This window comes from Rhinopithecus bieti, unplaced genomic scaffold (assembly GCF_001698545.2).
Source record: "Rhinopithecus bieti isolate Rb0 unplaced genomic scaffold, ASM169854v2 scaffold_3316, whole genome shotgun sequence".
Taxonomy (NCBI): Eukaryota; Metazoa; Chordata; class Mammalia; order Primates; family Cercopithecidae; genus Rhinopithecus; species Rhinopithecus bieti.
Window position 1 is genome coordinate 3067727 of NW_016804424.1, and position 25145 is coordinate 3092871.

At 36.5% G+C, this 25145-nt stretch overlaps 1 protein-coding gene across 1 annotated transcript in view; it reads left to right on the forward strand.

The window, feature by feature from the left end:
- The window catches only part of LOC108527087 (bifunctional heparan sulfate N-deacetylase/N-sulfotransferase 4), a 306322-nt gene that overhangs the window by 271829 nt on the left and 9348 nt on the right, over nt 1-25145 (forward strand). The window contains exons 8-11 of the mRNA XM_017868251.1: nt 9782-9878; nt 14252-14375; nt 16282-16456; nt 22618-22788. Coding sequence (XP_017723740.1) covers nt 9782-9878; nt 14252-14375; nt 16282-16456; nt 22618-22788 — 567 coding nt within the window. The remainder of the gene's footprint in view (nt 1-9781; nt 9879-14251; nt 14376-16281; nt 16457-22617; nt 22789-25145) is intronic.

Genomic DNA, 25145 nt, shown 5'->3' on the forward strand with positions numbered 1-25145 from the left:
CCTGGCTAGGAAAACGGATCCCCTTCCCCCTTGCGTTTCCAGGTGAGGCGATGCCTCGCCCTGCTTCAGCTCTCGCTGGTCAGGCTGCAGCAGCTGACCAGCACCGATTGTCCGGCACTCCCTAGTGAGATGACCCCAGTACCTCAGTTGAAAATGCAGAAATCACCGGTCTTCTGTGTCGCTCGCGCTGGGAGTTGGAGACTGGAGCTGTTCCTATTCGGCCATCTTGCTCCGCCCCCCAGCATTTCTTAAGTATTGGGTTGTAGCAATACAGAAGACAGAGGCCTCACCTTCAGAGAACTTATATTCTAGTTGAGATAGAATTATTATAAACTATAACTATACTTATATATATATATATAATTATTACAAACATATACACAAAGAAAATAATTTTAGCTACTGACAGGTAACAAAGAAAATATGACAGGAGACTCAGAAAGAGACAAGAGTGGGAAAAAGCTTTGACTATCATCATCAGGGAAGGCCACTTTCATGAGTTGATACTTGTGTTGAGATCTGAATGGTAAGCGGTACTGAAACTGTTGGCTTTATGAGTTGCAGGAACCAGGCAGCAAGTATACACAGAAATGTGTTAAATTAGAATTATATAATGGTCTTCGGGTCATCTAGTAGGGCAACCTATATCCTCAAGTCGGCTAAGGATACTCCAAGTTATTTCTCTACAAAGTAACTCACAGATGCCAGAAGTCTAGTGATCTGACTGTGTCAGGTAAAACTTATCCTGTGGACAGACAGCCACACATAGTGCTGGTACATTCGGATAATGGACCAAGAAGTCTGCTCTCAAGATGAACACCTCTAGCAAAGCAATCCATCAGTGAGATTTACTCTTTCTCTTGCTCCAATTGCCTAACTAATCTTGCCTAAATAATCCGGACAAAAAGTAAAGAAGGGCAAATGTGGAATCAAATAATAATTACTCTTATATAAAGCATTATTTAACCATTTTAAATAACATATAATGCTGTCAACAACCACATGAGATAAATATTATCCATCATTATGTTATAAATAAGGAACTGAGATCCAGAGAATTTAGGAAAATTGCTTAATGCACAGGCAGTCTCCCTCATGAGCTCAAGCTCTTAATGACTACACTATGCTACCCCTCTAAAATAAATAGGGAAGGTTTATGGTAGATATTAGCTTAAGCTAGAAATGTAGACAAAGTTTTGGGGAAAAATATGAGCATCACATGGAGAAATAAGTCATTGATTAGGGTACAAACATGAGAATTTCAACAGTAGTGAATACAGTATAACTGAAGCATTAAGTTGATGTTGGCAATTATTAACCCAGAACAGTGTTACTCAAAATGTGGTCCATGAATAGCCTGTTTGAATTATGTTGTTGCTGATTCACCATGAGACAAGAAGCTGGTGCCAGAGTAGAAATCAACTATATCACTAAGCATACCAGTTGCTTTCCTTGAAATTTTGTTTTTATCTTGTAGCAGAATGTTCTTTTTGAAACAAGCAGTGCATTGATTCACATTCTTGCACAAGCTCCTTATCTTCTCATAGACAAGTACTTTGAAACACAATGAGCTAGAGTATAGGTGATGTTGCTGCAATTATGCCATTCAAAATATATTGGCTAAATAAGATGAAAATGTATTTCTCACTCATGTAACCGTCCAGAAGTAAGCAGGTGGTCCAGGAGCTGCAGACAGTTCCACTCCACGTGATCACCCAGGGCCTCAGACTGATAGGCTCTTCAATATATGGCTTCCACTTGAGGTCAAGTTACATGCTACAATCTAGCCATTTTACAGCTGGTGGTAAGTTGGAAGGGAGAAATCCAGGGAGTGTGGCTTTATCTTTGAGGGTACTTCATATCATTTTGGCTCACTTTCCATTGGACTGAAATTAATATGAAGAAAGCTACATTGAAGAAAGAGTGTGACATATACTCTCTAACTGGGAATCTGTATAATAAGCTAAATAGGGGATGTTTCATTGTCGACTGAAGAAATGAAGAATAGATAGTTCAACCTTCTGTTCCATGGTGAAAAATATGGTCAGTTGCACTAAAACTACACCATATGGAGTATATGAGATGGAACACTGAATAAAAAGATGGCAGAAAATGGAGATACCAGTTAAAACAAAATTTCAGTTATGTAAATTAAATAGGGAATGTCAAGTTTACTGGCTTGTAATTAATTCCTTTTATCACAGTTTCCATAGATGAATTTGTAGAAAAATCCAGGATCTGTAACCTAATTTTTTCCAAGGTAAATTCTAACATAATATGGTTGTCATTATACATTACTGATCCTTTTATATTGTACTTCAGCCTTGTTCCAATGAGAGCAGGGATAGAAATGTATTTGAGTCAAGAGTATCTTTTAATTTTATAGAGTATGAATATGAATAGCCATTGTCATAAGTAGTGTTCTCTAGAAGCAGAGTGTGAGATAGAGATTCCATTGCAAATGATTTAAGAAATGCTTTCGGGAAAAACCTACAAGGGAAAATGTGGAACTGAAAAGAAGGGAAAAGAGCTGAGCAAGGATGTCATCTCTGGTAAAGCCTAGCCTTACCTGATCTGCAGGGAGCAAACTAGTCATAGGCAAATTGTCTCACCTTGAGGCAAGCAGGTCAGTCTTCCGTACCCCTGCATCCACTGGAGGTGGGCCATCCCCTGAGAGTGAGAGGGGATGCAGAGTTTGATTTGCAGTCAGGTGGCTTCTATTAGCCAGGGAGAATTCTTAATCCCCCAGCTGGGGGTAATAGCAGCTGGCAAAGTTCAGAGAAGGAGTGGAGAGTTTGCACTAGTTTGAAAAGAGGATGCTTTCAGAGAAAAGAGCATCACCACACTCTATTCTACATGCACAGTTTCATTTGTTATGTTCACTCCATCCAGACACATTTTTTCTCATGAGTCTATAAACTTCATGCCTGGGGAAATTGATAAGAGGAGAATTATTGTGGGAAACTATAACACAATTGCTGCTTTTGGTCCCAAAGGTGAAATCAGTGATTATTTTCTCCCATTTTGTCTCCTATTCTGTATTTCCCCAACTTTGGCTAGCATTTCTGCTAGTCTAGAAGAAATACTGGGTGGGTCAGATAGTCTTAGGACCGGAGGAAGTAGCAGCAGTGGTAGTATGTCTCACTAACTCTCCTCTTGTAAATTTCTTTAGGAGAAAGGCTACATTTAGATAAAGATAACTTAAGGAGTACACTGTGGTAGTCTGTTCTGGCACCCCCATGTGGCACTTATGAGACAGTGATTGCCGTACTTTCCCATTTACAGTTATAACTGGATATGGAAGTACCAACAAGCAACTTAGTGAATTATTTGAGTGTCGAAGATATTTCTCCCTGTTCTCACTATATAGTAACTATTCTAATTCCTCATGATTATGTGGGTCAGTTATCCCTACCAGAATGGTAACTCATTTCCATGTCTGCCAATCCACTGGCACAAGAAGCCCAAAGTGACCAGGTAGGAGTTTTACTTTGTGTTTGGTGAGCCTCTTCTCATGTCTTCTGGTGGAATCTTCCCTGCTATGGAAGCTAGAATTCCTATATCCACCAACCTTAAAGTTACGAGAAACAAAAGCACAAATTCTCCAAGTATGTCATTGGAAATAGCGGTGAGGGGTTCCATTCCTACATCAATTCCTGGACTCACATACACAACTCTTTGGCCAAAGGGTACAGCAGAGGCACCTGTTGGTAATATAATGTATTCCGTATTCCTTAAATAAAAACTATTTGTTGGACACTGTGCCAACTAATAGTTTATGATTTAAGGAGTACACTGTATCTTCAAGCTGTGCCTCAAAGGCCACCAACTTGTAGAAAGTGGGGTATATTGATGGGACTAGTGACTTTCAGGACCACATGCCTACTGCCATGCTTCCTTTACCAGAAAGAAGTTCCCCTTATCTCAAGCCATATTACGTGAGATAACATGTCAATGAGTCATATACTCTGTGAGCCCTTGCATAGTGGTGATAGCCACGGCTATGTGGGCAGAGAAGGCGAGTGAATATTTGGTATACATGCCAAACCTGATTTCTTTAGGAGAAAGGCTGCATATAGATAAAGATAACTTAAGGAGTACACTGTGGTAGTCTGTTCTGGCACCCCCATGTGGCACTTATCAGACAGTGATTGCCGTACTTTCCCATTTACAGTTATAACTGGATATGGAAGTACCAACAAGCATGATGTAGGTGAATCATGCCCTTTTCATTATCAAAGCATCCAATATAATCAATGTTTCACTAATTGGCAGGATAATGCTATTTCTGAGATATGAAAGTATTTGCTGTTACTGTCAGCTCAGATATTCAGCAGTGGCTGTAACTACAACAGACACAGGGGAAAGAGGTCCATGCATGGCCTTCACCTGTGCTGCCATGGTTATTCTATTCATGAGCCATTTGCATTAGCTCTGGGTTAGCTGACAACAGAGGTTAGGCAACATGTAGGAATGTTGTAACCTGGCTGAATCATACTGCTCTCTTGGTTGTCAATGCCTCTTCTACATAAAATGCTCTCTGGTGTACATTAATGTATAATGCAAAGATTATCACACATTTTGAACACTATCATAGGTCCATCCACATGCCTCTTTCTTAGAATTTCCTATCTTAATTTTCCTAGCTTGTTCCTTCAAGTTGTCTGGCCTGTCCATTCTATGCCATTTATTCATCTCTGTTCATTAGTTTGTCATATCCTTACCTTTGGCTATGAGTCTATCAACAAAAAAGCAGATGACTAGGTACACTGCCCACAACTCTGACAACTGAGAGTTCCATTACCTAGTGATTTTTAGAAACCCCTCTGAATGGAACTGTAGCGCCACCAAAGTCCATTTTTGTCTTCTACTAACATAGAAGTACCAACATACTGCAAACCAAGCCTAGGTTTCTCCTCTTTATCAGCAGGTTATAGGAACCCTTCATGAAACTAAAAATGAGCTGATGGAGAAGCATCAGTGCAACAGTGACAAGTGACATAGTCATGGGCCACCGATTTGTAAGTGGCCCCTGGATCAGCCTTTCCCATCTTCAAATGAATTGTTGCTGGACATACCTGAACTGATTATTTGATGGGTCTATCACTATTCAGTTCATGGTGGGTAGTTATGGCCACTTGATCACATTAATGACTCATGACAAACACTCTCTTCCATAGCACTCTCTTCTTGTATACAGCAGTATACAAGAGTTGTAGTTTGCAAAATATGATTAGGATAGTATGCTTTGCTACAGAACCTTAGAAGTGTACATTGTGATTCTTTTCAAGTACTTGCCAGATACTCCACATGGCATCCATTTATATCATTGATGTCATAGTATCATGAATCTTCTGGCATATAAAGCCCAAGTGTGAGGGTGGCTTGTATTTCAGCCTTACCTACTGCATACCCCTTTCTTGCTCTAGGCCCCATCCTAAACTTGAAGCTATCTGTATCACTCAATAAATGCATGGAAAAATATTTCCTAGCACTGTGCTACCTCTTAGCAGTAGGAGTTGCAATGTACAACTTACACTTTGCTATGAACAGCATGTCCCAGTGTGCTCAAGATGTCCGGACCCCTGAAAGCTTGAAAGGTGGCAGGCTCCTAAAACTTTGTATGTTTGTCTTCCATCCTCTGAGGTGCATGTGTTTTATCAAGGCAGCCAGAGTAATTGCCACTTATTTGTCAGGTCCAAATACCATGTCACCAATATAGTGGGCCAGTGTTAGGTTCTACAGAACGCCAGGGTGATACCAGTCCCTTTAGTCTACATAGTGACATTGGGAAGAATCGGCCTAAGCATTTCTTAATGGATCTCCTATTTTAATTGGATAAAATTATATTCTGTGCTAGAATAAAATGATATTGAGAAGTCTATGATTTTGCAGCACCTATATTTGACAAAATGGTTAAAAGAATCATAATTAGAGAAAACTCACTTGACAAATGTTATATTTAAAAGTATTTGTCAAAGAAAAACACTCTTAACAGAAAATAATTGTGAAAATATCTGGTCTCTAATATTTAGACATTTTAATATTTAAAAAATTAGAATTGAAAATTAGCTTATCGTCCAGGCACAGTGGCTCCTGCTCATCCCGGCACTTTGTGAGGCCAAGGCCAGAGAATCACTTGAGGCCAGGAGTTCCAGACCAGCCTCAGCAACACAGGAAAACCCCATCTCTAATAAAAAAAATAAAAAATTAGCCAGGCATGGTGGTGCATGCCTGTAGTCTCAGATACTCCGGAGGGTGAGGCACGAGAATCGCTTGAACCTGAGAAGAGAAGGTTGCAGTGAGTCAAGATGGCACCACTGCACTCCAGCCTGGGTGACAGAGCAAGACTGCATCAAAAACAAAAAAAAAAAAAGAAGGGAAGGGAAGGGAAGGAGCTTATTTCTATTCTCTCTCCAGTTAGAAATACAGTGGCTTACAGAGAAGAGTGATCTGAGTATCAGCATTTTCACATTTATTAACTATGAAATGCAGCTTTGAGAAGGATTGCAGACAATTTTATAGAAAAGCAAAACATAATAATATATTGAAAACAGTCATTCTTCAGAAGAACTTTGGCAACACAGTATTAAAGAAAGATGTATCTAAAGAGTTGATCAATACCACCAATGGCACTCTTCACAGAAATACAAAAAATAATCCTAAAATTAACATGGAACCACAATGGACCCAGAATAGCCAAAGCCATCCTGAGCAAAAAGTACAAAATAGGAAGAATCACATTACTTGACTTCAAATTATACTACAGAGCTGTAGGAACCAAAATGCATGGTACTGGCATGCAAATAGACACATAGACCAATGAAGCAGAATAGAGAATCCAGAAATAAACCCATACTTCTACAGTGAGCTCATTTTCACCAAAGATGCCAAGAACATACACTGGGGAAAAGATAGATTCTTCAATAACCAGTACTGGAGAAACTGGATAGCCGTATGCAGAAGAATGAAACTAGACCCCTATCTCTTGCCATACACAAAATAAAATTAGAATAGATTAAAGACTTACAACTAAGACCTCAAACTATAAAACTACTAATACAAAACATTAGGGAAACTCTCCAAGACATTGGTCTGGGCAAAGATTTCTTAAGCAATATCCCACAAGTCCATGCCAAAGCAAAAATGGGCAAATGGGATCACATCAAATTGAAAGGCTGCACAGCAAAGGAAACAATAAAGTTTAGAGACAACCCAAAGATTATGGTAAAATATTTGCAATGACCCATCTGACAACGGATTTTTAACCAGAATATATAAGGGACTCAAACAACTCTACAGGAAAAAAAAAAAAATCTAATAATCTGATTTAAAAATGGGCAAAGGATCTGAATAGACATTTCTCAAAAGAAGACATACAAATGGCAAATTAGTATATGAAAACGTTTTCAACATCATTAATCATCAGAGAAATGCAAATCAAAACTACAATGAGATATCATCTCACCCAGGTTAAAACATATCTTATCCAAAAGACAAGTAATAACAAATGCTGGTTAAGATGTAGAGAAAAGGGAACACTTGGAAACTGTTGGTGGGAATGTAAATTAGTACAGCCACTATGGAGGACAGATGTAAATTAGTACATCAGTTAGTAAATTAGTACAAGAGAACTAAAGTAAATTAGTACAGCCTCTATGGAGGTTCCGCACAAAACTAAAAATAGAACTACCATGTGATTCAGCAATCTAACAGCGTGGTCAGTAAAAATATTGTTAAAGGAAAGGAAATTGGTTGGGCATGGTGGCTCACGCCTGTAATCCCAGCACTTTGGGAGGCTGAGATGGGTGGATCACAAGGTTAGGAGATCGAGACCATCCTGGCTAACACAGTGAAACCCCGTGTTTACTAAAATACAAAAAATTAGCCAGGCATGGTGACACATGCCTGTGGTCCCAGCTACTCAGGAGGCTGAGGCAGGAGAATTGCTTAAACCTGGGAGGCAAAGGTTGCAGTGAGCTGAGATTTCGCCATTGCACTCCAGCCTTGGCAACAAGAGCAAAACTTTGCATCAAAAAAAAAAAAAAAAAAAAAAAAAAAAAAAAAAAAAAAAAAAAAAAAAAAAAAAAAAAAAAAAAAAAAGAGAAGAAGAAGAAGAAGAAAAGGAAAAAGAAAGGAAATCAGTATATTGAAGAGATATCTGCACTCCCATGTTTATTTCAGCACTATTCACAATTCACAATAGCCAAGATTTGGAAGCAACTTAAGTATCCATCAACAGAGAAATGAATGAAGGGAATGTGGTACTTTTACACAATGGAGTACCATTCAGCCATGAGAAAGAATGAGATTCTGTCATTTTCAACACTGGATGAAACCTGAGGATATTACATTAAGTGAAATAACCCAGGCACAAAAAGGCAACCTTCACATGTTCTCATGCTTTTGTGAGAGCTAAAAATGAAAACAATTGAACTCATGGAGATCACGTGTACAGTGATGGTTACCAGGGACTGGAAAGGAAAGTGGAGGTGGTGGGAATGGGGATTGTCAATAGATGCAAAAATATAGTTAGATAGAATGAATAAAATCCAGTATTTAATAGCACAATAAGGTGACTAGTCAACAATAATTTATTTTACATTTAAAATAACCAAAAGCATAAAATTAGAACATTTGTAATACAAGAAATGATAAATGTTTGAGGTAATGGATACCCTATTTACCCTGATGTGATTATTATGTATTGTATGCATGTATCAAAATATCTCATGTATTTCATATATATGTGTGTATATATCTATATATCCACTATGTAGCCACAAAATTAAAATTAAGTGAAAAGGAACTGACTAAAGTACAGAAATATGCAGAAATATGAACTATAAATGCTTTCTTTCTTGTTTCATTGTTAATATTGGGATAATAAATATAAAAATAGAATGTTTTAATTTCCAAGGTATATGTTTTAAAAAATACTTTTACTTGTGACAATCATCTTGAATATTATTATCGTTTAGGTCACCAATATAATAAAACCAATATGGCAGTCAATAAATATTTCAAAATTTTATCTTTTAATTTTAAAAGCCCTTTTAATTCTCAAAAGTGTAATGATTTTGATAATAAATTAGAGTCAGCCAGATAGAATGAAATAAAAACTGGTACTGGAATTGTAGGTTAGATGGGCATAATATTAGACTAGTGGATACATTGAGTATGTTGAGTATGAAATTTCCTCACCATATCTATACAAAAATCATACATTTGCAATATAAAAACTTAAGTTCAGAGCTCAGGAGGGAGGTAGAGGCTGGATACTGATCTAGAAGCTATCAGCTTAGAAGATGTGACCAAACTATGGGAGTATCTGAATCAAAACATGAAATGAAAAGGAAAAGATGGCCAAGTCTGGAATTCAAGGATAACATTTCAGCCTCTAGGAAGAAAAAACAGGAATGATTAGGGAGAACACAGTAATATGAGTAACTATGATGAAACCAGGTAAAGTCAAGTCCTCTGATATATGGACATAAAACATAAACCAAGAAATAGAGTAGTAGCACAGGGATTAGAGCCTTGCCAAACACTGAAAGATGACAACACCAGGAGCGACTTGAGGTCGAGTTCCAGCCTTGAGATAAGGAAGGTGCCAATAACTTTATTTTTAAAAGATTTGGAAATCAGAGAACCAGAGTGAGGTCTAACTCCAAACTCTAAGGTATTGGGCAAGAATTCGATTCCATCTTTTGAACAATTTTTAGAGAACAGAGCCAGACAGTCATTACACTGTAAGGTCACTTATTCTTCCTTCTTGCAGAATCCATGTGATGATAAACGACACAAAGACATCTGGTCCAGAGAGAAAACTTGTGACCACTTACCAAAATTTCTAGTAATTGGTCCACAAAAAACAGGTAAAATAGCCAATTGTGCTACTTATATCCTTTTTAAAAATATTTTATGAGATATATTGTTATATGGAATTATCAGACTAGATTTTTCTTTGTGAAATATTTAGCTATCCATGCAAGTTTACTACTCGAACTGCTTTTCATCTCCATGAATCGCATTTATACCGTGAACCTCAAGAGGATCTTAATGTTGCCCACTAATTAGCCTTAAACACTAAATTCTTTATGAATTTTAAAACTGTTCAATATGCATGTCAAATTTGGAAAACTTTGAACTTATGTGTCACAGTTGTTGTACCTCATCTTTAATTTTTACTTTTCTGGCTTTATTTAATTAATTTCTATAGCAATTTATAAAAATATGTTTTGGCTTGATTCAAACTATTTTACCTGGTACAACAGCCTTTGAACTGATTTTTGTTCAGAGCCACTGCCATGATTACTTTCAAATATTTTACATGTGTGATTTTTTAAAAAATTAATCATTAGGTATTAGCATGGTATGGACTTTCTGAAACACTTGAAGTTCATCAGGTATTTTTTCCTTGGTATTTTCTCATGCACTGAAGGACAACTGCATAAGAATATAGTAAAAGAGAGTGAAAGTATTTCACCAATGAGATGACACTTTCAATTAGAATATTTTATACTTTCTTCAGTATGTGACAGTTTTATACACTTTGCTCATGTCCTGATTGATTAAAGTTTTTATTGAGTTGCTGTATTTTGAATTCACTACTTTGACTAGAAGAAGCATTTTCATCAGTGAGTGCACAAACCATAACAGAAAACAAACAGTCTCAATAAATAAGCCTGGCCCAGATGAAGATATTTGTAATACAAGTAAGTAGATCATTTTAAAAGTTGTGGGCAAAATTTCCAGACTATTAAATATCGGTTGTTGAAATCTTTTCTTCTTCTAGGAATATAAATTATATTACAACAGAAAGTTAACACGTGCAGGGAGGGGAAAGAGCAACACATATTTTCAGATAGATCACTTTTGTTGTTGCTTAAAATGTACATTAATTTTCTACCAACTCCCTTACAGCATTGCTAACTCTGGAGTGACTACTAAAGATATAAAACAACCCTGTGTTGTAAAATTGTGTTAAAAATCTAATAGAAAGACATATCCCCTATCATTCATCATTGATGTTATTATGTTTTAGTTCTATGAGAAAATTACAGCTTAGTAACTATAAGTCTATTTTTCCTTCTTGTTGTTTGCATTCATAAAGACATTAAACTATACCTTTAGATTTTCATATTTGACCTACCGGTATGGAAATGATAAAGCTTTTAGCTGGTTTTGGCTTTCCTAAGACAAACAAACAAATAAGATGTTAAAACAAAGGAATCAGATGGTAATAATATTTCATAGGCTATGAAAATATTATTCTAATATAAAAATGGTTGTAGTAATTCTTAAAATCCAATTGTAGAAGTCTGAAGTCATAGTTTGTTGTTCTTACTGCTTCAGTTGGCAAAACACCCAGTGCAGTCAGAGACTATAAATTCACTGCAGCAGAGGGTTCACAATTAAATGCTGCCAATCTGCCCTTAGATGCACAGTTGTCTTTCGATGACTTTCGTGGCACATGCGTCTCTTATAATAAGCATGAGGTACAAAAGTGGTTCCCAAATTGCTGTTTACTCAGTTGTTGTGAGGTGAGAATGGAAAGACGTGATATTTCACTTTGCCATTGCTGAATCCTAGAAGAGATAGATTCCTGTGGGCTGAAATTGGGTCAGGGAATGAGGAAAGGGAGAAGAGAAACAGGCAGAGATGATGACATAGACTCAGAGACTTTAGACTTAAGGGACTCAAAGTTCAAATCATAGTCCCTTGTGAGCCTTTGAACAGATATTCATCCTTCATCATTCAGAGTCAAATTCTGGTATTGTCAATGCAGAAGAGGATTCTAATAGGGTTACATTATAAGAGCATAATTCATTGGCCTTAGATCTTTCAGAAGATCAATGTTCACATTGTCAATATTAATGTCTCATGATTTGTCTGGCTTATCTCGGTACATCAGAAATAAGGAGGAGTTGATAGTATACAAAATAGAATAGTTTCTATTAGTATAGGATTTTTTTCTCTTCTTCCGTGAAATATTTATGTTAAAGAAATTGATATAAAATGAAATGAGGTAAAAGAAATTTATAGAAAATGAATGTCAAGGATAGATGAAAATGTACTTTTTGAGGTAGTGGGCCCAGATTTTATGACTGATTATATGAATATCAAGCCACATTTTTTCTGTTCCTATTTGAGAGTGCTTTCTCTCTCCTCCCTATCAGATGCCTCTTGATGTCCCTCAACATCCTGGAGGCATGAAGGTATAGAGTTCAGAACATAAAGACTTTGACTTTCTGTAGGCCAGGGGAGATCTGGGTACAATTCTGTGACCATCAGGGTAATCAAACACTTCTACTTACTACCGAATGAGGCTATAAAGTATCTATATTTAGATAATCAACAACAACTAAAGAATACTTTTTATATGTGCCCTGCATTCATTTACATTTAATACCTTCAGAATATTAAACTATCAGTTTTCTCATTTGTCTTGTGTGTCTCAAATCTCTTTCTCTCCACTCCCCCATGAAAGTATTATCTTAAAAAGTACTTAAAAAGAGCACTTCTGGATTTCATGCTTCCTTCCAGCTTCTTCTCTATTGCTAATTCATTTCCCTAGAACATTTTTTGGTTTTGCTCTTCTCATATTTTCTCCTTTTTAAACTCCTGTTATATTTAGGAGTAAACCAGATGAGCTCTTGAGGATGCCCCTCGTCCCTCATAACTATTAAATCTATATTTTTCAGTGTGGTTGAGAGATTTTTCCTGTCTAAACTTTAGGATTCTATTTTAGTTCTTAACCAGTTCTGTCTCCTTCATTCTTTTAATCGAGTTTGTATAATTCGATTTCATACTTGTTATTCCTTAAAAGTCTTTTAAAATTGGTAATTACATCTCCCTAGGGCATTGATTAGTTTTGCTGTCTTATTTCATAGAGTCATTCATTATAGGTGTTTTAACATGTCTTCCATCAAGGTGGTTGGGCCCCATGGATCTGTTGTTACATTCTTTCCTTTAGCTACTCATTACTTCTTGGTGGCCATGTAAAGCTGTGAGGATCTAAAAGGGCGACAATGTCATTAATACTCAAAACGCGGTAGCCTTTGCTCATATGAGCTTAAGGTATATGTGAACAAAATGCCAATTATCTGCTGGCCTTCTCTACTTCCAGATTCCAGTTGCAATGATAGTTGTTCTGCCAGCCCACCTATGTAGCTTGCTGCAGCTCTGCAGATATCTAGCATCTAACATAAGGGCTAGGACATCTAACAAATGCTGCTCACTCCAATGTATCACAGAACAGTTTACCTTTTCAAGAAGAAAATTCTTGATTTATGAGAGTTATGATGGCCTAGTCACTTCATGAGTTCTTTCTGCTATAACTGCCAGTCTCTGGCCTGGCTCTGAGGGAAATAAGGTTCAGAGATTACATTTGAGACTTCTGCAATGTGCACACAGGTGGTTTCTATCAGCTAGTCTGTTCCATCTAGTGCTCCAATTATCAGACTTGATTGTCATATTTTGCCAGAGAAGTCATTGAAGCAGCCATCTTTTGAGAGTCCTGCCTTCTTCTTTCAACCTTACTGTGTAACACTTACGTTTTTAGGGAACAGTATTACAATACACTTTCTCCCAGAAGCTGTCACTGATTTCCCAAGTCTAAATCACCCATTTTCTCATATATTGGAAATATACTCTGGTCTTCTCTCATTATGGCACCTGTCACACTGCATCACAATTACTTGTGTACTTGTCCAAGTCCACACATGGACTTTAAGTTCATTGAGGGTAGCAAATGTGTTTTCTTAATCAAGAGTTACTTCCGGACCATACACAGAATAGCATGTCAACTTCTGTTGAATAGTTTGATTTCATTCATCTGAATTTCAATACTAATTGAAGACCCACCAGTTAAGGTACTGTGCTTAACGATAAAGATGGAGACAGAGGGATCCATGCCCTTCATGCTTTAGCCACTCACCTGACTCCAGGAGGAAAGTTAAGCTGCATGACTTCCGCAGTGCCACACTACTGCATCATCATTCTGCTTCACTTTGGCCATGTGTTAATATTAAATCAGGCATTTTGATAAACAGAATCATGTCAGACTAATAATAGAACACTTAGATTGTGACTGCATGGAATGCACCTAATAGATTTTAAGGAAATCATTTTGACACTGGAAATAGTTGATTATTTTAATATTCCCTTTTGAGCAAAAATATGCTAAAATAATATTTTGTCTCTTATTGCCATATAACTTTTTACCTTCTTTTTTTTTTTGTAATAGGAACAACTGCACTTTATTTATTTCTTCTAATGCATCCTTCAATCATCAGCAATCTCCCTAGTCCAAAGACATTTGAGGAAGTTCAGTTCTTTAATGGCAACAACTATCACAAGGGAATAGACTGGTAAGAAAAGTAACGGAAAATAAATTCCATTATTAACACATGCTCAATCACTGCAGAGCAATTACAGATGTATGTGTGGCATCTGCATAATTACAGGATAAATTTGTTATACTCAATTCTACCACAGTGAATTAGAAATTAATTTATAATGATGATATGTTTAATCAGTGTTGCCTATAATGTGATTTGGACAGTGCAATAATGATAATATTTTTCTGCTAAATTAATATGATTGAATAAAGAACATTATGGGATATATTTCATCAGAATTATTCATAAGGGTATTTAAAATTCTCTTTAAGCATAGCATTATTTAACTGTGCCTAATTTTTTTTCTGAACACATAATTTGTTTTCACAACAATGTTTGAGGCAACAAATAAATCAGTAGTTTGTTTTATTTTATAATTCGTGACATGTATCTTCATTAACCACGTAAACCTATAAGTTTTGTTATAATATAGGCTGATACTTGTCATACAAATAATAACAGCACAGTTTCAAAACCATATCAATTCTAGTCACACACATACATAAAATAAATATTAAGTAACATGTGGTAAATTATGAAAAAAACAAAATCACAGTATTTCCCCTAAACTAAAATAGAATAAACCTGATATTGGAAATGATTTTCACTCTGGTGATTTTTTCTAGCTCTATCCCAATTTTTCAAGAAAACATGGTCCTGAATTTAATTTCTAGTTCACAGGTAAATAAAGCAAATCTCACCTGAGGAAAATTCCCCTCAATGCACACATCTGCAGCATGTAAGTTTGTGTGTCATCATCATGCATGAACTTGTTTGCAATGAAAGACACATTTTTTTAAGGTACAGCTAGGATCAGGGTTGGGCAGGTGCGATACCGGTGAGCAGATCAAGTTTGCCATTGTGGTTAGAGATGTGTCAGCTCTGCATCTAGGACATTATATCCTACCTTACTTTAAAAAGGCTGAATAACCTTTGGAATTGCATGCAGGTTATTAAAAGCAGAATGGCAATTTTCTCTGATCTGTGAGCCCAAATGGAACACAAGTTGTTTAGCAGGAATATGGATGAGACTCTTCACCACTCCGCATTTGGGAAACATAATAACAAATGTCAAAGAGGGAAATAAGTGTCTTATATGAATTCTTAATTGCTCTCATTATTTATTTCTAGAACATTTGAGGGTGAGAGAAGTGATGAGCTGTAAGGAGGGTTACACACATAATTAAAGACTTGTACTGAATTAACCTCAGAACATATTGATTCCATAATCCGCACGCAGAGGAGCGTTCTGACAGCATATGGAGGAGGGAACCTACTGAGGCACCACAGGATCAACTGGCAGTAAATAGCTCCTTAATTACTCTAGATAGACTATACTGTGTTCACATTGTTACATATACTACAAACTATGAAGAAATTCAGAAGGAAGAGAACCGCCATGCCCTAAAATGGTTGGTATTTTATAGCTCTTCAGACTTACACATCTTTCTGTCTTGTGAAATTTAATCTCACTGGAGAATTTCTGCATTCAAATTTGCAAACATAAATTTACTATTTTTTAATATCAACTAAACAGTATAGTGTAATTTGCTGTTTGCCACGGGCAAATGGTATTTCTTGGATTAGCTTTTTATAGCACAGCACATCAGCCCAAATGTATAGTACTTTTCCCTTGACCCTTATTGGCCTACCTATTTCACCTCACTCCTTCCCATCCCAAAAATGGGTCATTAGAACAGGAATATTTTGGGTTGTCTTCACATTCAATGTGTATATAATATTTATTATTTAAACTGTAACTGCATAATAATCAGAAATAGCTATAAATGAATATTAAAATGTTCCAATTATTTCACACAGAATATGGCAAGAAAAATTATTTTCAGATTAATTAGTTGTCTTTCTCTGCCTCCAGGTATATGGACTTTTTCCCTACACCATCCAATACTACAAGTGACTTTCTGTTTGAAAAGAGTGCTAATTACTTTCATTCGGAGGAAGCTCCCAAACGAGCTGCATCTCTTGTCCCCAAAGCCAAGATCATCGCCATCCTTATTGACCCCTCAGACAGGGCATACTCTTGGTACCAGGTATGGTCAGTAAAAAAATCTGCTAAAAGCATTTTGTTATAGCTTAAATGGAGGCAGTGACAAATAACCAGAATAGAACCCAAACATATGAAAAGTCAAGTATAAGAATTTCTGAACCCCAACCCCCCACCAAAATTATATGAAAATAAGGACTTTCAGGCATAAAATAATTATTTAAAAATCACACATCATCAAAGAATTAATAGATTTCTTAAGCTATATAAACATGTAGAATGTTGATTTATCAAAAGTTAACAAATTTAAGTCAGTATCTGGAGTAACAAATAAATGGTAAATGGCCTAGTGCCTTTATTTTGTAAAAGTTTCCTCCAAGTTAATAAATAAATAAAATATCACAGTAGAAAAATGAGCAAAATGAACAAAAGGCACAGCTAAACAATCACACACACACAAAAAAACTGTCCAACAATTTATGTGAAAAATAATCAACCCAATTGGAGACCAGGTCTCACTCTATTACCCAGGCTGGCATGCATTGGCATGATCATAGCTCACTGCAGCCTCTACCTCCTGGACTGAAGTGATCCTCCTACCTCAGCCTCCCAAGTAACTGAGACTGCAGGCACACACCACTACACCTGCCTATTTGTTTTGTATTTTTTTTAGAGATGGGGTTTTACCATGTTGCCCAGGCTAGTCTTGAACTCCCGGGCTCAAGCAATTCACCAACCTCAGCCTCCCAAAATATTAAGACTACAGGCATGAGCTACCAAGTCCACCCCATTCTTTTTTTAATATCTTGACAACAATTGTGTTGTTTTTCTATGCTGGCAAGAAAGTGATTACGAAGGTTCTCAAGTGTTCCAATAGAAGGTACACTTGGGATATTTTCTGAAAATTCATTTGGTAGTAGTTCCAAAAAAGGGTATAAAGATCTTTTGGTGATGTGATTCCCCTTCTGTAATAGATCATAAGGAAAACTTCAAAAGGATGGACAAATATTTAGGAACATTGCAGCACTATCTACAAAAATTATAACAAGAGGAAAGTGTCCATCGATATAGATTTGTGTCATACTAAAATGGAATATTCTGCAGTAACATTTAACTATGGTTTTAATTAACAAAATAGTAATTAAAAGTTGTTTGTCTAATGTGTAGATATTAAGTAATCCTGATGATATGTAATTAAACATTATCTAAATACTGTGAGGAAGTGTGTAGAGGTGCTCTGAAAGCATGGTGCAAGAAAATAAACTTAAGACCTAAAACTGAAGGACAAGTACATATTGCCTGAGTGAGAATAGAAGGAAGGTGGAGTAGAGGATATAGTATATGTTAAATACATTGGATATAAAGAATCATGGCACATTTAAAAAGCTAAAAGAATTTCATGTGGCTTGTGGGAAAATCCTAGGTAGAGACCTATAGGACTCGAAGCTGAGAGGCAAACTAGAGCTAGAACCATTTGGCTGCTGCCATTTGTTGAGCAACTGAAAGCCTTTGATAAACGGTAGCCAGTGTGTGACTACCAGACTTTCTCTTACAATACATCAAATTATCTGCTATTTGAAGAAACTGAAATAGGACAAATGACTCTTTGGAGAAATCACACTTGAGGCTATTGCAATAGACCTACTGAGATATGGAAGTGGTGTAGACAAAAATGGTAAGTAGAAGCTGAATGAAGAATAAGTATTCAGAGATATATAAACATTAAAATCAAGAGAATTTGATGAGAACATAGGGTCACGGATGAAACAAATTTCCAATCTGGGCACCTAGATGATGGCCACACATTCCCATGAAAAAAGGATCGTTGAAGTATACAGGAGGTGGTGGGGTGGGGTGGGAGGTGGGGACTAAAAAAGTGTAGATTATGATCATGGTGAATGAAACCCTTCATTATCAAAAGAACAGTAAAGTCAGCTGACACTCTGGTAGAGGTCTGAGTTAGAGACACGTTTGTGAAGCAGAGGTATGAAGCCATGGCCATGTAAATGGTGAAATCACCCTAAGGAAAGAATTTAGAGATGAAAAGTGCAGAACAGGATGAGGCGCCAAGAAAGATAAGAAAATATAGCCAAAATAGAAGAAAAAAATATTCAGGAGTGCAGTGGCACTGAATCGAAGGGAAGGGAGCACTGCTAGATGGAGGGGTGGCAACAATTCCAAAAACTGCTAAAAAATCAAACCGTTAGGCAAAGCGAAAGATGTGGAGGGAAGTGGAGCCCTTACCAAAAGAGTAAAAAAGAGCAAAGCCAGATGGATTTTGGTGAAGAAAGAAGTAATTGGAGGTGAAGAAATAGAGGCAGCACTTGCAAAAGACTCCAAAAACGTGATTTTGAAGGGGTAAAACAGGACACTGGTTTATTACATACAACCTTTAATACATAACCACTTTTAATACATACAAAGTGGAATTGAGAAAACATCGTCTGTAGTAGTGGTGATTTGATAAGTCATTTCCAAAGAAAAAGAGAGGTTAAAGGCCCGGAGGAGAAAATAGGTAACTAACTCTGTGAAGATATAAGAACGAATGGCTACAGGAAATGGCTTAGATGGTGAGACCAGTGGCAGCCCTGCCTCCATTCCGAGTTCTTAACTTTTCTTGTGTTGGGATTCTTCCAGTTGTCTGATGGTTCCTACGAGTGTTTCAAAAATATATTTTAAAATCATGAAACTAAATATATAAACAAAATAAACTGCTATGTTAATGTGAAATACTTTTTCAATCAGTAACAAACTTTTTAATTAAATCATTATATGGTAAGTTCTAATGATGAGTCTAGTACTATAATAACTTTGAAATAGTAGTGACCATAAGCAACATTTTGATATATCTAAGACACCAGTAATGGGATATAAAATAACTGATTTTTATTGGTGGTAAAATCACAACCACAGTACAATAAATACTGTGGCTGTTGTCTATATTCAGTCCATTCAGTAATTTCTGAAAACAAAAGCTTTTGTTTGTTTGTTTTGTTTTGTTTTTTAATGGAGTCTGGCTCTATCGCCCAGGCTCGAGTGCAATGGCGTGATCTTGGCTCACTGCAACCTCCCCCTTCCGGGTTCACGCCATTCTCCTGCCTCAGCCTCCCAAGTAGCTGGGACTACGGCACCTGCCACCATGCTCGGCTAATTTTTTGTTTTTTTAGTAGAGACGGGTTTTCACCGTGTTTTGCCCAATCTCCTGACCTCGTGATCCGCCCGCCTCGGCCTCCCAAAGTGCTGGGATTACAGGCGTGAACCACCGCGTCCTGCACAAAGAGTATTTTTGTCGTTTTTCTTTTTTTTTTTTTGCTGATCCAAGTCCATAGACACACTGTATTCTATCAACAGGCCTATGTTTAAGAATCCCTGGGTTGAAACTTAAGGGATAGAAGAGGGGAAGAATGTAGACACTGGTAAATCCAAAGGCCTGAGATAGAAAAATTGAAGTGACTGTGATGGTCGCCTGGAATGAGTTAATCTGATGAAAAGACGGTGATAGTTTCAGGACATAGCAGTTTGAGAAGAGGAGAAAAAAGAGGATATGAAATCATTATACAGTGGTGGGATAAAGCTGACAACAGAAATATAAATTCACCTACAGCAATGATGGCCTAATACAAGTGGGTAATCTTGAAGTTATGATGGTAACACTGTATTATATACCAAAATCCCAACGATGTGAGTGCATTTTGTGTATGCACAAATTTAGTGCATATGCAAATTAATATCAAAGTAAAGAATACTAAAAGGGAATTTTTGAAGGGTGTAGTAGGATAACAAGTAATTTCATTTTTTTCTTCTTTTCTTGATTTTCAAAATTTATTTAATAAAAAATGTATTACTGAAAACAAATACTGATGTATAGAAAATGTGACATTGCAAACTGGAAGGCAAGTAGTTGGGATCTAAAACTTAGATTGGAAGCAAAATTTATAAACTGCCATCAGAATTTATCTAATCCATGAGTCAGTATTTCCCACAAGGTAAAAGAATTATGTCTTTCTCACTTTGTGAACACTCATTGCAAAGCAAGATAAACTTATTTTTTCAGTAGACCAAAAGCATTAAAATGTGAAGCCTTAAAGTTTTGAATTTAAGCAACTGAGGAAAACGTCGAACATTTCGCTAGCATGGTCACTACTTAGAGCAGATTTAAGTGAATCTTTTTTTTTTCACATAGATTAAACTAGTTCAATAAAAGCGAATCTTTATGATGTGTGTGCCTCTCTGAGCTTGCTTTTTCAAATAAATTCTTTGAACATACATACAGGCTTGAAAGGAATTATTTTTTCTGATAATACTTTTTTATTGCTGTATGGCAGTGAGTAGGGCCCCACACTGCTCCACATTTCAAAATAATGTAGCCTATTACTTAGCTAGTCCCATCTATTCAGTAAATACCATAAATCCAAAGCTCAGCAGGTATAATTCAGAAACTCCTACAAATGTCACCTGCCACTGTAATTTCTACCCCACGTTTTTATAATGGACCTCGCAGAGGAGCTATAGTGCTATTTTTCCATAAAATATGTCCCTTTGTGACTTCATGGTCATATTTTTATGCTAATCCACTTAGCTGCAGGAAATAAAGAAAAGTTGGTGCTAAGCTGGCATAAGTCAATATAGAACAGATTAAGCACAGTTTCATATTATCACTGCTTAAGGTAGACATTTTAGCATTACTGTATTAAATATGTGTGTAGTGTGTTTCTTATTCTTTATAGAAATTATATAATTTCTACACATTTTGTTAAAATGAGTTATATAATCTATATACTCAGCATAAGGTATACATATGTAAAAATATCAATAAATATACAACAATGAGAGGACTTCAAAAGTGTGTGCCATTTATTAATTATTCTTTAACCATTCACCATTTCCTAACCATCTTTACTTTTCTAGTTATTTTTATTTCTAACTCACACATAAGATCCATCACTCACACATAAGGCCAGCCATTACACAGTCATAAACAGGGACCAGTATGCTTCCACCTTTACCCTACGCTAGAATTTCTTCAAATTCACTTTCCGAAGTCACAACACTTATTCCCACACACTTCATCTACCTTTGCTCAAACTTACCTTAGATGATGAAGTTCTCTTAGTTTTCATATGTGTTTGGTGTTTTGTTTTGTTTTGTTTTTCTGATTCTCACAATCTTTCTCCTTACATTTTAGCTCAAAAGCTTCAACCGTTGAAAACTCCTTTCATGCTGCAGTCAGAATTAATCACTTACTGATCTGGCTGTCACAGCAAGTAACTTCTACCTCTAATCAAATATGTCAAATATACAACTTTATTCCTATCTATGGTCTCCCACACTAGATCTGATTTCTTTGAAGAGAGTAGTTGTGTCTTATATCTTTTTATCTCCAGCATCTATCTCAGATCTTTGTTCTGGAAAGAAGCTTAAATAATGCTTGTTAAATTGTATTGACTGTTAAATTTATCTCTCACTGAGCTGGGCTGTCTCCTGTTTGACAAATAATAGTTTGATGTGACTCAGGATTTGATACTGAAAAGTAGAAGTGAAGCAGTATTCGTAAATTTGCAGGTTTAGGTAGAAACCCATGTGAGAGCAAACAGAAAGGACCTTGGGTGACATCAATATGAATATGACACCTAAACAAGGATGAGAAATGGACAGCAGCTTTCTCTGTACCCATAGCACCTGCTACACAGGGGTATTGGGAAAATGTTAGAATCTGAGGGAATGGCTGTAATGAAATGATGGCCCAAGAAACATGTATGACTACTCTTAAAAAGACTGTTCTTGCAAAATCTAAATTTTTCATCAGGCTTGATTTGTCTGGTCTCTGACATCTTCTCATTCTTAATAATATCCACGAAGAAAATCCTCACATCCTATCTCTGCCTTCCATCTAACCACTTTAGACATATAACTACAAGTTTATGTGCATACCACTTGATATATAGTGAAGGCTTGTACTTTAACTTACTTTAAAGTAAGCAGTATGCCAATGGGTGTTCCAGTGTATGCAGTTGTCATTCTGTTTCATTTTGTTCATTTTTTTACTCTAAAATTAAGTATTTAATTTGTTATTCTTTTGTGACATAAAGGACACACACACTTATACACACACACCAAGCACACACATGCATGTGCTCACATATACACATATGCATATCTACACAGGCATTGAAAAAACTAACTTTACAATTGACTTTCTTGTTAAAGCACCAACGATCACATGAAGATCCAGCTGCTCTGAGGTTCAATTTCTATGAAGTTATTTCAGCAGGACATTGGGCTCCATCTGACTTAAAAACTTTGCAGAGAAGATGCCTAGTACCTGGATGGTATGCAGTCCACATAGAAAGATGGCTAACTTACTTTGCTACTTCTCAGGTAATGTCCTGAAATTACTTTCTTCTGCTTATTTTATTATAATGTCCTGAAATTTTATATTTTATCATAATAAATGAAATGTCCTGAAATTACTTTCTTGTTTATCATGATTGTATTGCACTGACAAGCAGAAAATGTGAATGAACATTGCCACAGACGGTGATTTATAATCAGAACAATTATAAGTAAGGAAGAAATGTGCATTTTACATTTTTAATTTTATTAATACTATTGACATGATAAATATCTCTAAAACACATTCTTGCAATCTTCTTTTGAATAGTAGCTAGTCTCAGAGTGATAAGTTCTCCACAGGAGACATCATGTGATTTACAGGCAACAACTCTCAACTACCAGTACAACAGCCAGTTAGACAACAACTTTATGAAACACCACATGCAGATAACTACATGATGTTTGTTCTGTATGGCCCTTATAAGGAAAGAAGGTCATTCACTAGGCTGCCAAATGGGGAGTGTTATAATGGCTACAGGAATATGAGATAGACCAAGAAATAAGGATTTGAAAAAAGGCATCCATATATATATTTTTTTTGTATTGATCTTTAAAAAAAAAAAAAAAAAACTTTTAAGTTCTGGGCTATGTGTGCAGAACATGCAGGTTTGTTACATAAGTATACATGTGCCATGGTGGTTCACTGCACCCATCAATCCGTCATCTACATTAGTTATTTCTCCTAATGCTATCCCTCGCCTTGCCCCACACCCCTGACAGGACACAGTGTGTGATGTTCCCCTCCCTGTGCCTATGTTCTCATTGTTCAATTCCCACTTACAAGTGAGAACATGTGGTATTTGGTTTTCTGTTCCAGTGTTAGTTTGCTGACAATGATGGTTTCCAGCTTCATCCATGTCCCTGCAAAGGACATGAACTCATCCTTTTTTATGCCTGCATAGTATTCCATGGTGTATATGTGCCATATTTTCTTTATCCAGTCTAAAATTGATGGGCACTGGGCTGGTTCCAAGTCTTTGCTATTGTGAATAGTGCTGCAATGAACATACATGTGCATGTGACTTTATATTAGAATGATTTATAATATTTTAAATACATACCCAGTAATGGGATTCCTGGGTCAAATGGTAGCTCTGGCTCTAAATCCTTGAGGAATTGTCATACTGTCTTCCTCAATGATTGAACTAACTTACTTACGCTCCACCAACAATGTAAAAGCGTTCCTATTTCTCCACATTCTCTCCAGCATCTGTTATTTCCTGACTTTTTAATGATCACCATTCTAACTGGCATGAGATGGTATCTCATTGTGGTTTTGATTTGCATTTCTCTAATAAATAGTGATGATACGCTTTTTTCCATGTTTGTTGATCGCATAAATGTCTTCTTTTGAGAAGTGTCTGTTCATATCCTTTGCTCACTTCTTGATGAGATTGTGTTTTTCTTGTAAATTGTTTAAGTTCCTTGTGGATTCTGGATATTAGCCCTTTGTCAGATGAATAGATTGCAAAAATTTTCTCCCATTCTATAGATTTTCTGTTCACTCTGACAATAGTTTCTTTTGCTGTGCAGAAGCTCTTTAGTTTAATTAGATCCCATTTGTTAATTTTGGCTTTTGTTGCCATTGCTTTGGGTGTTTTAGTCATGAAGTCTTTGCCCATTCCTATGTCCTGAGTGGTATTGCCTATGTTTTCTTCTAGGATTTTCATGGTTTTAGGTCTTACACTTAAATCTTTAATCCATCTTGAGTTAATTTTTGTATAAAGTGTAAGGAAGGGGTCCAGTTTCAATATTTTGCATATGGCTAGCCAGTTTCCCCACCATAATTTATTAAATAGGGAATCCTTTCCTCATTGCTTGTTTTTGTCAGGGTTGTCAAAGACTAGATGGTTGTAGATGTGTGGTGTTATTTCTGAGGCCTCTGTTCCTTTTCATTGGTCCATATATCTGTTTTGGTACCAGTACCATGTTTGTTTGGTTACTGTAGCCTTGTAGTATAGTTTGAAGTCAGGTAGCATGATGCCTCCAGCTTTGTTCTTTTTGCTTAGGATTGTCTTGGCTGTACGGGCTCTTTTTTGGTTCCATATGAAACATCAACATCAACATAAAGTAGCCCTACACAAAACCCCATCCAAAGGTTATCAGCCCCAAAGATCAAAGGTAGATAAATCCATGAAGATGAGGAAAAACCAGGACAAAAATGATGAAAATTTCAAAAAACTGAATGCCTCTTCTCCTCCAAACGATTGCAACTCCTCTCCAGCAAAGGCACAAAACTGGACACAGAATGAGATTGATGAATTGACAGAAATAGGCTTCAGAAGGTGGGTAATAGCAAACTCCTATCAGCTAAAGGAACATGTTGTAACACAATGCAAGGA